This window comes from Myotis brandtii, unplaced genomic scaffold, assembly GCF_000412655.1.
Source record: "Myotis brandtii unplaced genomic scaffold, ASM41265v1 scaffold316, whole genome shotgun sequence".
Lineage (NCBI taxonomy): Eukaryota > Metazoa > Chordata > Mammalia > Chiroptera > Vespertilionidae > Myotis > Myotis brandtii.
The window spans coordinates 123,867-137,842 of record NW_005362116.1 but is presented as its reverse complement, the minus strand read 5'-3'; the positions used below and the strand labels follow the sequence as shown (position 1 = coordinate 137,842).

At 40.6% G+C, this 13,976-nt stretch overlaps 1 protein-coding gene across 1 annotated transcript in view; it reads left to right on the top strand.

Annotated features, from left to right (window-relative positions):
* The window catches only part of SFMBT1 (Scm-like with four mbt domains 1), a 116,100-nt gene that overhangs the window by 84,488 nt on the left and 17,636 nt on the right, over positions 1 to 13,976 (top strand). Inside the window, exons 11-12 of the mRNA XM_005870292.2 lie at positions 10,835 to 10,961; positions 11,978 to 12,091. Of these exons, the coding sequence (XP_005870354.1) occupies positions 10,835 to 10,961; positions 11,978 to 12,091 (241 nt within the window). The remainder of the gene's footprint in view (positions 1 to 10,834; positions 10,962 to 11,977; positions 12,092 to 13,976) is intronic.

Below are 13,976 nucleotides of genomic sequence, written 5' to 3'. Positions count from 1 at the left end.
GGGGGGTCAGGTCTGCCTGTAATAGAGGAGAGTCAGCCGGCAGGTGAGCCGTGGTACCTGAAAAGCCTGGAGGCGGCAGTGTCACTGGTGTCCAGCCAGGTGCAGGAGATGTATGGGCAGCAGGTGATCAGTATCACGGGACCTGCCACTTGGATTGCCCAGCCATGGATTCTAGGTTCCGACTTTAATCTTTTGAAAGACTGACAAAAGTAAGGCTCTTGTTAGGAGTAGCCACAAGAACTGGGCAGGTGTCAAGGCCCAGTTACTCGGTTATTAGAACTGAGGCATAAAGGAGAGAATTTCAGTTGAAAAACCCCATTTACTGAAAGTAGAACCAAAAGTCGTGCACAACTAGAGGAATAGTTGCTTTGATGCTGAGTCATCCAACCTGGTAAGATTGAAAGTTTCTTTGCCTTGGAAAAAGAATCATTCTTAGAATGGGGAGGAATTCTGACCCTGCAATGATGTCAGAAGACCGTAACTAGAGTCTGAAGGCTGTGGGGTGGTGAGGAGCCAGAGGAGGTTCATACAACCACTTTGGCATTTGAAACTAGGCTAGGATCTGAAAATCGAATATACTGGTCCAGTTGACTCCTCAGTAAGCCTAAACCAAATTTTGTTTGGAACCATAATACTTAGATTTGAATCCAGGTTCTGCTAGTTCCTGCTTGCTCCTGGCTATGTAACACGGGGCAAGTTATTTAACCTCTTTTTTTATTTTTTGAGTTTTTTTTAATTTTTTTTTTTTTTTTACTTCTCATCTGAGGATATTTTTTCCATTAATTTTTAGAGAGGGGGCAAGGGAAGCAAGGGAGGAAGGGAGGGTGGGAGGGAAAGAGGGAAAGAGGGAGGGGGTGAGAGAGAGAGAGAGAAAGAGAGAGAGAGAGAGAGAGACATCAATGTGAGAGAGACACATCAATTGGGTGCCTGCTGCATGCTTCCTGACTGGGGCCAGGGAACAAACCTGCAACCCAGATATGTGCCTTTGACCAGGAATTGAACCCTCGACCCTTTGGTGTGCCGGCTAATGCTCTAACTACTGAGACACATGGCTTAACCTGTTTTTAAACTTAGTTTCTTTATCTGCAAAATGGAGTTGATAATAGTGCCTACCTCGTTAGATTGTTAGGAAGATTAAAACTGATTAATTAAAGCATTCAATTAAAATAGTGTCTGACACAGAAAACATTTATTGAGTGTGTAAGTAGTAGTATTAATACCCATTGTAGTTAAGAACTTTTTTTTTTAATCACATCCAAGCACATGTTTTCATTGATTTTTAGAGAGAGAGAGAAACATCAAACTGTTGCCTTCTGTATGCACCCGACCAGGATTGAGCCTGCAACCTGGGTGTGTGCCCTGACCGAGAATTGAGCATGCAACCTTTTTGGTGTATGGGACAATGCTCCAACCAACCGAGCCACCTGGCCAGGGCATAGCTATAAACTTTTGTAACATGTTCAGTTGTGCCAAGGAAATGACATGTGTATGTTTGTGTGTGTGAGTGTGTGTGTGTGTGTACATGTGTGCACGCACATGCATGCGTGCATGGGCACATACACATAAAACTATTCATTTACTTTATCAATTGTATGTACAGGTTTTTGACGAGAAGTACTTTCTGGTGGAAATGGATGATTTGCGACCAGAGAATCATGCAAGGCGATCCTTTGTGTGTCATGTTGACAGTCCTGGTATTTTCCCTGTGCAGTGGAGTCTGAAGAATGGTTTACACATCACACCCCCTCCTGGTATTCATTCCTTCTGTTCTGAATTGGTTATCAGGAACTTTCCTTTGAAATGAGATTTATCAGATACGTTACCTGGACCTCTTGTCCCTTTCTCTCTTCATGCCCCAGCCTCTCCTTAACATTTCGGAGCCCAGGACAAGTATAAGTGAAGGCCTAGGATCCATATATTTACATACTTGAAAGTTATAAATTGTTAAGCTCTAAATGAAGTCTGTTCTGTCCTACCTTGACAAATGCATCTTCATGACAACCTGGGGTTCCATGTGGGTTCCTTAGTTCCTTCCACCTTGTTTCTGTTGGGAGGTCACAGAAGGGTGGGGATAGTTTGTGCAGTGGATATTGAGAGCTGATTTATGAGAAGAGATGTGAGAGCCAGAGCTCGGAGGTAGATTATTGGTGATTTTTAGGTATCTGGGCCTTATCTTAGAGGGAGACTGTTCAGATCCAGAGAGAGGTTTATGGTCAAGAGTAGGACATAGAGGGGTAGTAGATAGGAAAGTAGCAGCTCATGTTCTGGTGTTTGCAGCTTTGCAAAGTATAATCTTTGACCCTTTAATCAAAACTTATAAATATGACTTCGTTGAGCTTGAATGAAATTTTTAATATTTTTTAACTTGGAATATCTGTAAGTGTCAGACATTTTTCTGACTTTTCTATCAGCAAACGAGATTTGTTGGCAGACTCTGCATCCTTTTTTAGTAGGCTTCTGGTGAAGGCCAGCTAAATGCTGACTGCTGGAGCATGGGGCTGGGAGTGCCCTGTGTGCGAGCAGGAGTCATAAGCTCAGAGCTTTTGCCTTCCATTCAGTTTTCTTTCATCCAGCAAACATTATGGAATGTTTGCTATGAACCAGACATTGGGCTTGTCACTAGGGGGTACAACACATTTCCTTCAAGGAGCAAGAGGGAGAACAGTAACAGCCTCCCAGGTCCTCCTTCGTCAGTGGACAGAATGGGAGAGCCTGCCTGGTGGGATGGGGTGAGGGGCACATCTGCAAGAGCAAGTTCTTGTTTTTCAGGAAGGCTCTGTGCATCCCAAGTTCTTTATCCTGCCTGCTGACTTTCGTGAAAAGGAGAACCCATGATTAAAGCTATTGGGCTTTCAGCACTGTTAAGACAACTTAACTGTCTTTGTAAATAGAAGGAAAGTAGTGGAATATCTCATTGAAAATGGCAGATAATTTACTGTGAGGAATTGAGGTGGAGGCAGAAGTAGAACATGATACCAATCTCAGTTGGGCAGAAGCGATTGCAGGGGCTGTTTGGCTGTAGGATTGGCATAGTCTTGAGTAGCTTGCTTTGTACCTGTGAGCTCTGCAGAGCCTAGAGGCCTCAGACACAGCAGGCGCAGCCCAGCTCCTTGCACACAGATGCAGAGACTTCTACCCAGAACCTGGTAGATTTAAGTGGAGAGGCAAGTTCAACTTTTTTCTAAAATGAATTCATGATTCAGGTTATAAGAGCATTGAAATTCTGTAGGGCATGAATCATAGTCGAGAACATCATATTCGTAGGAGCTAAGATATGTTTAAGGAAACAGCTTTATGAAAGAAAAAAGTCTTAGCTGATTACATAGTACTGCTGTCTCCTTTAGAGCCTAAGTCATAATAGGATTGATGATAAGATTCGATTTATTGGTACAAATCAAATCCAGTTATAACTGTCTTAAATTTTTTTGTAAATTGCCGGTAATTAATCATATAAAATATTGCTCAAAATAAATGCCTCATTTGAAATTAAAAATTTATCCAAAGAATTATAGTGTCATGTAGTTTGACCACATTTGCTCTGTTTTATAAAATAAACAAACAATGCTTTGGATTTATAAAGTGTTTTTACCCCCGTCTCTAGAATGATTAGAGTCCCCAAATTAGCAAAATTAGAAGTTGTGGGTGCACTTTTGGCAGAGCAATAAAGCCAGGCATGCTTTTGTGATGTGAATCATTGTTTTTGTTTGTTTGTAATTATTATTTAAAGTATTATATATGTCTCCTTTCTCCCCCATCAACCCTTCCCTGGCCACGCCCACCCCCAGCACATGCCCCCACCGCCCCAGTGTCCATGTCCATTGGTTATGCTTGTATGCATGCATTCAAGTCCTTTGGTTGATCTCCTACCTCCCCAGCCCCTCCCCTGCCTTTCCTCTGAGGTTTGACAGTCTGTTCAATGCTTCTCTGTCTTTGTATCTATTTTTGTTCATCAGTTTATGTTGTTCATTATATTCCAGAAATGAGTGAGATCATGTGATATTTATCTTCTCTGACTGGCATTGTTCTCCTGTCTTTACCTAGGCTACCCTGGCCAGGACTTTGATTGGGCCGACTACCTCAAACAGTGTGGTGCTGAAGCTGCTCCCCAGAGGTGCTTCCCTGAGGTGAGAACCCGGACCGACCCCTCGCAGCCACTGCTTCCTGTGCTTTTTGTGATGAGTGCTCTGAAGTCAACCCTCCCACTCAACCCAAATAAGCATCTTGTTGATTGTAATCAAATGGTCCAAGGAAAAATCCATTCACTGCAGAAGCTAATTTGTTAATTATTTAAAGTTTATCAGTTTTATTTTTTATTAACTGAAATATGAATTTAAAATTGTAGTTCATAATGATTTTTGATGGTTCAATAATATGAAAAAATATTAAGTGGAAAAAATTGTTAAACTTATTTAAAACTATCAAAATAATTATATTTTTAACATAATAAAAAATAATTTATTTATCAAAATAAAACCATGCACATGGCTTACAAACCCAAACAGCAGTAAAAAGCTTAGAACATAAAACACCAGTTCTCAGCCTAACCGGTTTGGCTCAGTGGATAGAGCGTCGGCCTGCGGACTGAAGGGTCCCAGGTTTGATTCCGGTCAAGGGCATGTACCTTGGTTGCAGGCACATCCCCAGTAGGGGATGTGCACGAGGCAGCTGATCAATGTTTCTAACTCTCTATCCCTTTCCCTTCCTCTCTGTAAAAAAAATCAATAAAATATATTTTTTTAAAAATAAGAAAACAAAACAAAACACAAAACAACAACAGTTCTCTGTCCTGTCCCTTTCCAATCTCCCTTCCGACAGCAGTCACTTCTACTCTTCCTACAGTTGTTCTGGTAGTTACCCTTCTCATTTCCAAAATAACATGCTGTTTTTTGAATCATTTATTTCAAATATGTCTATTGGTTCTATATTATGGTAAATGAATACTTAGCTATTTTATATTACCTTTCTCCTCTGTCTTACCCCCACCTCTTCTTTCTATTAGAGTTATATTATAATTTTTGGTTAACTCTGAATTAAGTATATTATCACATGCATGCTGATATTATTCATAGTTTAGTACTGCAATATTTTATGATTGGTTCCTTTTTTAATTGCCTTGTTTTTCATAGCTTAATTTTCTTTGTTTTATGGCTAGTTTTTCCCACACCTTCCAGTAGCCTGCCATAATTATTTCCACAAAGGCAATCACATTAGGAAATCTGTCATTCCCCCACTTTATGAAACAATTTATTTGAGAGATGGGAAAGACATGAATAATATATGCAGATGTTCCCTTATCTGACTCTGTCAGACAGATAATTAGTGGGTTAATTGAAAGTCAGATAAATCAGGGTATCATTTTTTTGATGAAGCAGTCTTTTAATCTAAGATGTATAAATATGCATTCATTTGTTTATCTTTTGGTAAGGCTTTTCCTTTGAGTATAGATGGTCAACAAGTGTTCCCTCGAGTTTTTTCTTGCATGAACTACGCCTAACATACACTCTGATTTTTAGTAAAATGACAACTTTGTTACTTTGAAACAATTTGAATGTAATATGCAACCAGACACTTTTGCAGGTGTCTGAAGTTCCCCCATTAGCATATGTTGCTTTGGCTCCACCCACCTGGTAAATGGGCCCTGAGTGAGATGATGATTGTACAGAACACAAGCACAGGGCCCCCGTGCCTGGGTCATAGTTCATGTTTGGAGCCAAATACTCACACAGCGCCCTGTACCATTGTCCAGAGTCTCCTCGGTCCAGCTAGACCTGGGTATTTTCTTCCTAGTTAAGGGGTTTTGTTGCTGCTGCTGCTGCTGTTGCTTTAGGGTAGGGGGTTCAAATATAATATGTTCTCTAGCTGTGTTTTCTTTTTCTCATGTACATGGCCATTCTGACACCCCGATATAGGAAATCTGTCTTATCTAATATTTTTCTTAGAGATATCCTTCCTAGCAACCTCTGTTCTCTCTCCCCGGATGGGTTCCTCTCTAGGCTTGCAGTACAGTTTTAATCCTGGAAACTGCCCTTCAGTGCCACCCAAGAAATTGACTCTCCCCTTTCTGTTTTGTGTAGCTTGTGGCCTCCTCTTTCTTGGTTTACTCCCTGGTTTTGATGGAGCCTGTCTCTCAGTAGCTTCCTGAAATGTGATGTAAGGGAGGTAAATTTTTGTAGGCTTTACATGTTTGAAAATGTCTTCCTTCTACTGATTTGATTGATTGTTTGGCTCAATGTGGAATTTTGAGTCAGAAGTTACTTACGAGTTTTGAAAATATTACTTAGTTGTTTTCTACCTTCCAGTGTTGCTCTACCTTTGAGGCAAGTTGAAGGCCATTCTTTTTCTTGATCTTTCATAGATGACCGACCTGCCTTTTACTTCCTCCTGGAAGGTTATAGAATCTCGCACCATGTTTCACAGTGACGAGATGTGGTGTGGCCTGTCGTCATTCACATGCTGGCTTTTCAGTGAGCACCTTCTCTCTGGACATGCGTGCCTCTCTGGGGGGAGGTTCTCTGGAATTTCTTCTTTGATTTCCTTCTATTTCTCTGTTTTTCTAAGATTTTTGAATTTGTCTGTTGGGGTTCTGGATGAGACCTCTGCTTTTCTTGATTTCCATTTCTTAGTCTTTTTGCTTTGCTTGATGGAAGATTTCTTAAACTTTATCTTTCAACTCTTCTTTTTATTATTAATTAATTTTGAGAGAGAGAGAGAGAGAGAGAGAGAGAGAGAGACAGACACACACAGACAGACATTGATTTGATGTGCCCTGACCAGAGATCAAACCCAAAAACTTGGTGTTATCGGGTCGATGCTCTAACCAACTGAGTGACCTGGTCAGGGCTTTCATACCTTTTTTTGAGTTTTCAATTTTTAATATCATAGTTTTAATATCCAGAACTATTTCTGTTCTGAGGAGTTTTGAAAATATTACTTAGTTGTTTTCTACCTTCCAGTGTTGCTCTACCTTTGAGGCAAGTTGAAGGCCATTCTTTTTCTTGATCTTTCATAGATGACCGACCTGCCTCTTACTTCCTCCTGGAAGGTTATAGAATCTCGCACCACGTTTCACAGTGACGAGCTATGGTGTGGCCTGTCATTCACATGCTGGCTTTTTAGTGAGCACCTTCTCTCTGGACATGCGTGCCTCTCTGTGGGGAGGTTCTCTGGAATTTCTTCTTTGATTTCCTTCTGTTTCTCTGTTTTCTTTTTCTAAGATTTTTGAATTTGTCTGTTGGGGTTCTGGATGAGACCTCTGCTTTTCTTGATTTCCATTTCTTAGTCTTTTTGCTTTGCTTGCTGGAAGATTTCTTAAACTTTATCTTTCAACTCTTCTTTTTATTATTAATTAATTTTGAGAGAGAGAGAGAGAGAGAGAGAGAGAGAGAGACAGACACACACAGACAGACATTGATTTGATGTGCCCTGACCAGAGATCAAACCCAAAAACTTGGTGTTATCGGGTCGATGCTCTAACCAACTGAGTGACCTGGTCAGGGCTTTCATACCTTTTTTTGAGTTTTCAATTTTTAATATCATAGTTTTAATATCCAGAACTATTTCTGTTCTGAGTATTTTGGTTTTAATAAACATATTATTCTTATTTTAAGGATGCAATAGTGTTTCTTTTTTTAATTTATTGATTTCAAAGAGGGAGGGAGAGAGAGAGAGAAACATCAGTGATAAGAGAGAATCATTGATTGGCTGCCTGTGGCATGCCCCCTACTGGGGATCGAGCCTGCAACCCAGGCATGTGCCCTGACCTGGAATCGAACTGTGACCTTCTTGTTCATAGTTCAGTGCTCAACCACGGAGCCACATGGGCCGGGCACAATAGTTTTTCTTGTCAGAGGATGTTAATTATCCCTTCGTTTTGGGAAGTTTTCTTCTCACTTAATCTATTTTTCCCAAATTGCTTGCTTTGTCTGTCTTGGTCTCTAGCTTTCATATCTTTAGATGTCTTGTTATTCTTGGTTGGTTGCTTATATTTAAGAATGGGAGACTAAAAGAACAAGCTGATTGAAGCTCTGAGTGTGTTGGTGGGGCTTGTCAACCTTGAACTTCCATATAGGGTGGATCTGGCTGGTCTTTGTTGGGGACACCTAGTCCATATTTTTATGTGTTTCTTCTTTTATGATGGCGAACCTATGACACGCGTGTCAGAGGTGACACACAAACTCATTTTTTGGGTTGATTTTTCTTTGTGTTCTCAGGCCCCAGACCAGCAAAGGCAGGTGCCAGTGGGGGCCCTCTGATTGCCCTGCTGGTTGCCCCACAGACCAGCCCTGATCATCGGCCAGGCCTAGCGACCCTACCCTTGCACGAATTTCGTGCACTGGGCCTCTAGTATAATACATAGTAACCATTAACATATTATTTAACATATAAGAACTGTATATGTTAGCATTAAAATAAAATATTTTAGCATTCAAAATCACAGCTAGTTGATATCCGTTTATAAATCTTTAGTTCTTTAATGAAGTCAACTTGTTAAATGATCAATTGTGTCAAAAAAAAAAAAAAAAAAGGGAATATGGTCTTCCGTACTCTTTTTCAACCCCATTGTTAATTTTGAAATCCCATTTGACCCACTCTCAAGTCACCATTATTTCAATATTTAGAAGAGCAATTGCGGTTAAAGGACAACTTCGATCAATTGCTTAATAAATTAATAGGCTATTACAGTAAATATGCACACAGTTTGATGGTATTCTCCACAGCTCCCACTTCACCGAGATGTTGAAGGATCAGCACTGGCACCGCAGCATGTGCTCGGAGCGATTTCATCACTGTCTCCACAGCAGCTTCACGCTGCACAGGGATTCCCTCCGCTCTGAGGAATAACAGACTTAAAGTGACCGGCGTGCCCAGCCCGGAAGCCAGAGTGAATGAACACTCACGGTAACGGTAACGCACTGTGACTCAGAAACAACAAACTGAGAAAACTTTAACTTCTCTACGTAAGAAATATACACATCTGAGATAGAACAGCTCATGACACAGAGATCTGTTAAAACAGAACAAACAAAAATGTTACCAAGCATGGGATACCAAGCATTGTCCTAGCTACTGAACAGCGACCCCTGGCAGTGAAAAACCAAGAAAAACTCTTTGCCCTCATGGAGCTTATCATAAACCATAAGTAAACAGAAATAAAATGAGCCCTATGCCAGGAGTTGATTACTTTTATGAAGGCAATAACAGGTTAAGGGCATAAAGAGCAACCAGGTGTGGGAGTCCTATTTTATAAAAGAGAAATCAGGAAGGATCTCTCTGGGAAGGTGATATAGAACAGAAACCTGAAGAACATGGCATCAGCAAAATGTACATCTAGGACAGTGATGGCAAACCTATGACACGCGTGTCAGAGGTGACATGCGAACTCATTTTTTAGGTTGATTTTTCTTTGTTAAATGGCATTGAAATATATAAAATTAATATCAAAAATATGTCTTTGTTTTACTATGGTTGCAAATATCAAAAAATTTCTATACGTGACACGGCACCAGAGTTAAGTTAGGGTTTTTCAAAATGCTGACACGCCGAGCTCAAAAGGTTCGCCATCACTGGCTTATCATAAGAAGTCTCTTCTAGTCCCTTGCCTGGAGAGTAGAGGCAAGGGCTGGGTCTCACATTCCATATGCAAACCATGTTTTGGACACTGCATGCATTCCTTCACCAGTCCCGTGTCCTCCGGCCAGGGGTCTTGTGTGTTTCCCTCTCTGGAGGGTAAATTTCATCTTATGTAGGGGAGGGGAAGAGACAGTTGTCCTGAGCTGTGGAGTGGAGGAGCTGAGGGCACGACCTAAAGTTCAACAACAAATCTTTTTGTTTTAACTATTTCTCTTCCAACTCTAATTGCTCCCTACCTGCTGCTGCCAATTCTTAGCTTTCTTCACTGTCAGCTTAGATTTACTTGTCTTTAATCTGCTGAGTTAGTTCTAGACCCTATTCTGAATTGTAGCTTATAGAATGTTGTCTCCTTTCCTGTTTATCCTAGCAGGTTTATGTCTTTAAAAAAACAACAACAAAACCACTTTGATGTTAGTGAGTTGTCAAAAGAAAGAGAAAACAATCAAATACAGTTAAGTTCTTTATTTTGACCCAGAAGCTGCAAATTTTTAAGACATACATTTGAGATGACCCTTTCCCTTTATTCATAAGCATTGTTCATCCCGACTGCCTTTTATGACACACAGAGTGGTAGGAACCAGACAGTTTATTGTATGATGGGGCCCTTTATGGGAGGATCAGCGAACCAGTAGCGGTGAGAAGCCATTTGATTCGGGCACAGAGCTTAGGTATTTTATTTTATGGAAGCATCATACTGACCCAGGAGATAGGTGTTCTCAGTTTCATCTGACATAAGAGGAAACTGAGTCAAAAGAAGTTATGTAACTTGAGCAAGGTCACAAAGGTAGCAGCAATGCAGGTATATCTGACTTCAGAAACTGCCTACAACACCAAAAGGAAAGACATTTTCCCATTACTTCATGAAGAAATAAAACAAAGCAAAAGACACTTAAAGCCTTAAAGTATTACTCTGGACAGTGGTTCTCAACCTTCTGGCCCTTTAAATACAGTTCCTCATGTTGTGACCCAACCATAAAATTATTTTCGTTGCTACTTCATAACTGTAATGTTGCTACTGTTATGAATCGTCATGTAAATATCTGATATGCAGGATGGTCTTAGGTGACCCCTGTGAAAGGGTCGTTCGACCGCCAAAGGGGTCGCGACCCACAGGTTGAGAACCGCTGCTCTAGGATTAACTGTCAGTGGTCTCTCAGCTTAGCTCATGAGTTAATATTTAGTATGTTTTGGACTTACCTTCCAGTCGATTTCTGAGCACGAATTTAAGGAGCACATGAAGCTCGAGGCGGTGAACCCCCTCCTCCCCGAGGAAGTGTGCGTGGCCACCGTCAGCGCCGTGCGCGGCTCCTACCTGTGGCTCCAGCTGGAGGGTGAGTGCCAGGGCCCCGAGAAGCCTTCTGGGGCCGCTCTTCTCCGCCTTTTCTGTTCACCCTTGTAGTGCTGTTTGTTAAACTTAATCGATTAGCTGAAGAGGACTCTTGTTCAGAGACTTCTAATTTATAATGTGAGATCCTAAGGTAAGAATTTCTTTTCTTGTTCTTGACTTTCACATTTTAGGAAATGAATGTAAATAAAAAGCCTTTATTACAGAGTCCCATGTTTTCTTGAAGGGAAAAGAATAAATCAAATAGCATATATTTTGATTTGACCAAAATATAAGGGCACGGGCATTAACAGCTAACTCATTCAAGAGATAATATTTTGGTTGTCCCCATCCATTAGAACCAAAAAATATGTAAAATAAAAGAGATATATTATACTAAAAGTAATAGTCAACAGTTGGACAGGTTTGTAGACAGAAGCACAGGGCGCGTACTCAGCTCTGCAGTTACTGTGTGTGGCCTGGGTTTCGTTTTTATTTGGCTGCCAAATAGACTCAGTACTTTCTGTTTCCAGTTTGTAGAATTGGCATTTGATACAGATATCAAGGACAGTATTGAATATAAACTTTATTTTTTAACCCCAGCTGAGCAACTTACCTATGCCACTTCCTGATTCGAATTCACTGATCTACCTTTGGCTTGTCCCCTTGTGCCACAACTGATGTTGGATATAATTGTCACTTTTGCCATTTTCCAATGATCTCATGGAGTTGACTGATATTTGTCAACCATCTGAATGATACTGCTGGTAGTTTCAGTTGCTTATTTGCTATTCTCTAAGGGTCACCTATATATTCACCACCCATTTAGGTCTTTATATAGCTATGCATGAGGTTAACTTTTTTTCTTAATGTTTGTCACATGTGAAAAAGTATCACTTCTGTATAAAAGGGATTTGTTTATGAGTCTTTGTTCTGTATACACAGTAGAACATTGATTGTCTAGAAAGTGGTTTATGAAAAAGGGTATTCAATGGCCTAAACATTTTTTTGTAATCTAAGCAGGTTCTAAGAAGCCTATACCTGAATGTATAGTGAGTGTGGACTCCATGGATATATTTCCTTTGGGCTGGTGTGAAACCAATGGCCATCCCCTCAGCACTCCTCGTCGAGCACGAGGTACTTGCCTTTTTCTGGGCCAGAGGGTTGGTTGTTAAGCTGTTGTGTGGCTGCTACCAATTAGGATGAATCTGGACATTTCAGAGAAAAACAAAGTGATATTCTGGTTATCTGTTCATGTATAAGAAATTGTTTATTGTAACAAACGTTTATCATCTTACTGTTTCTGTGGGTCAGGAATCTGGGCACAACTTAGCGGGTCCTCCGGGTCCGTCTCTCACAGCTGCAATCTGGGTGCCAGCCAGGGCTGCAGTCACCGCAGGCCCGACGCGGGGAGGACCTGCTCCCAAGTTGACACAGAGGAGTGTTGGCAGGAACTCATTTCCTCGTGGACTGTTGGACCGAGGACCTCCGTTTCTTGCTGGCTGTTGGTGGGAGGTTTTCCTCAGTTTCTTGCCAGGTGGCCCTCTTTCTAGGGGAGCTCACAGCGTGGCCGTAGGGTTCAATCAGCCAACAAGTGAGAGAGCAAGAGAGGTTGAGCAAGATGGAAGCCGGAGTATTTCTGTGACCTGATGCTAAAGTGACCCACTCCCCACCTCCTTTTAAAAGAGCTTTATTGAGATACCATTTATATAACATAACATTTGCTCTTTTAAAGTATAGCAGGTCCTCAAATAACATGGTTTGTTCAACATCATTTCATTACAACATTGATGAGCTGCCATAGGAACTTAACTCTTGTTTATATCAGTTAGCCCAGGGGTCCTCAAACTTTTTAAACAGGGGGCCAGTTCACTGTCCCTCAGATCGTTGGAGGACCGGGCTATAGTTTAAAAAAAAACTATGAACAAATTCCTATGCACACTGCACATATCTTATTTTGAAGTAAAAAAACAAATGTTTTCGGTGGGCCGCATGTGGCCCGCAGGCCGTAGTTTGAGGACCCCTGATAGCCTATGGTAAAATTGGTTTTGCTATATGTCATTTTGCTTGAAGTCATAGAATCTATTGAAGATGTTAAGTGAGGACTCAACTGTATACAGTTCAGTGGTTTTTAGTATATTCACAGAGTTTTGCCACTGTCACCACAGTCAATCTGAGAACATTTCATCATCTCAAAAGAAAACCACACTCCTTAGCAATCACCTCTTTGCCTCCTGCCCTGCAGCCCTCGCCCACACTAATCTAACTCCCATCTCTATAGATTTGCCTGTTCTGGACAGTTCCTGTGAATGAAATCGTACACTATATGGTCTTTCGTGACTGCTTCTTTTAGTATGTTTTCAGAGTTTATTCATGTTTTAGTATGTATCAATCCTTCATTTGTTTATATTTCTGAATAATATTCCATTTGTTGTACCACATTTTGTTTACCCATGCATCAGTTGATAGACATTTGGATTGTTTTCATTCTTCAAGCGATTATGAATAATGAACATTTTTCACAGATTTTTATGTGGACTTAGGTTTCCATTTCACTTGAGTGTAGCCCTCTGTGTGTAGCACTGACAAACTGTTTTCCAGCGCAGCTGCACCATTTACATTTACAGCAACGTGTGAGGGTTCCACTCTCTTCATATTCTCCCAACACGTATTTTCTGCGGGTTTCTTGTTTGCTATTTATAATAGCCATCCTGGTAGATGTGCGATGGCATCTTAACTGTGGTCTCGATTTGCCTTTCCCTAATGACTAGTTATGTGGGGCATTTTCTCATGTGCTTATTGGTCATTAGTGTATCTTCTTTGGAGAAATGTCTGTTCAAATCATTTGTCCATTTTTAATTTTTTTTATTGTTGAGTTGTAGGATTTTGTTACATATTCTAGATATTCTTTTTTTTTCTTTTTTTTTTTTTTTTTTTTAAAATTTTAATTAAATCTTTATTGTTCAGATTATTACATTGGTTCCTCTTTTTTCCCACCATAACTCCCCTCCACCCAGTTCCC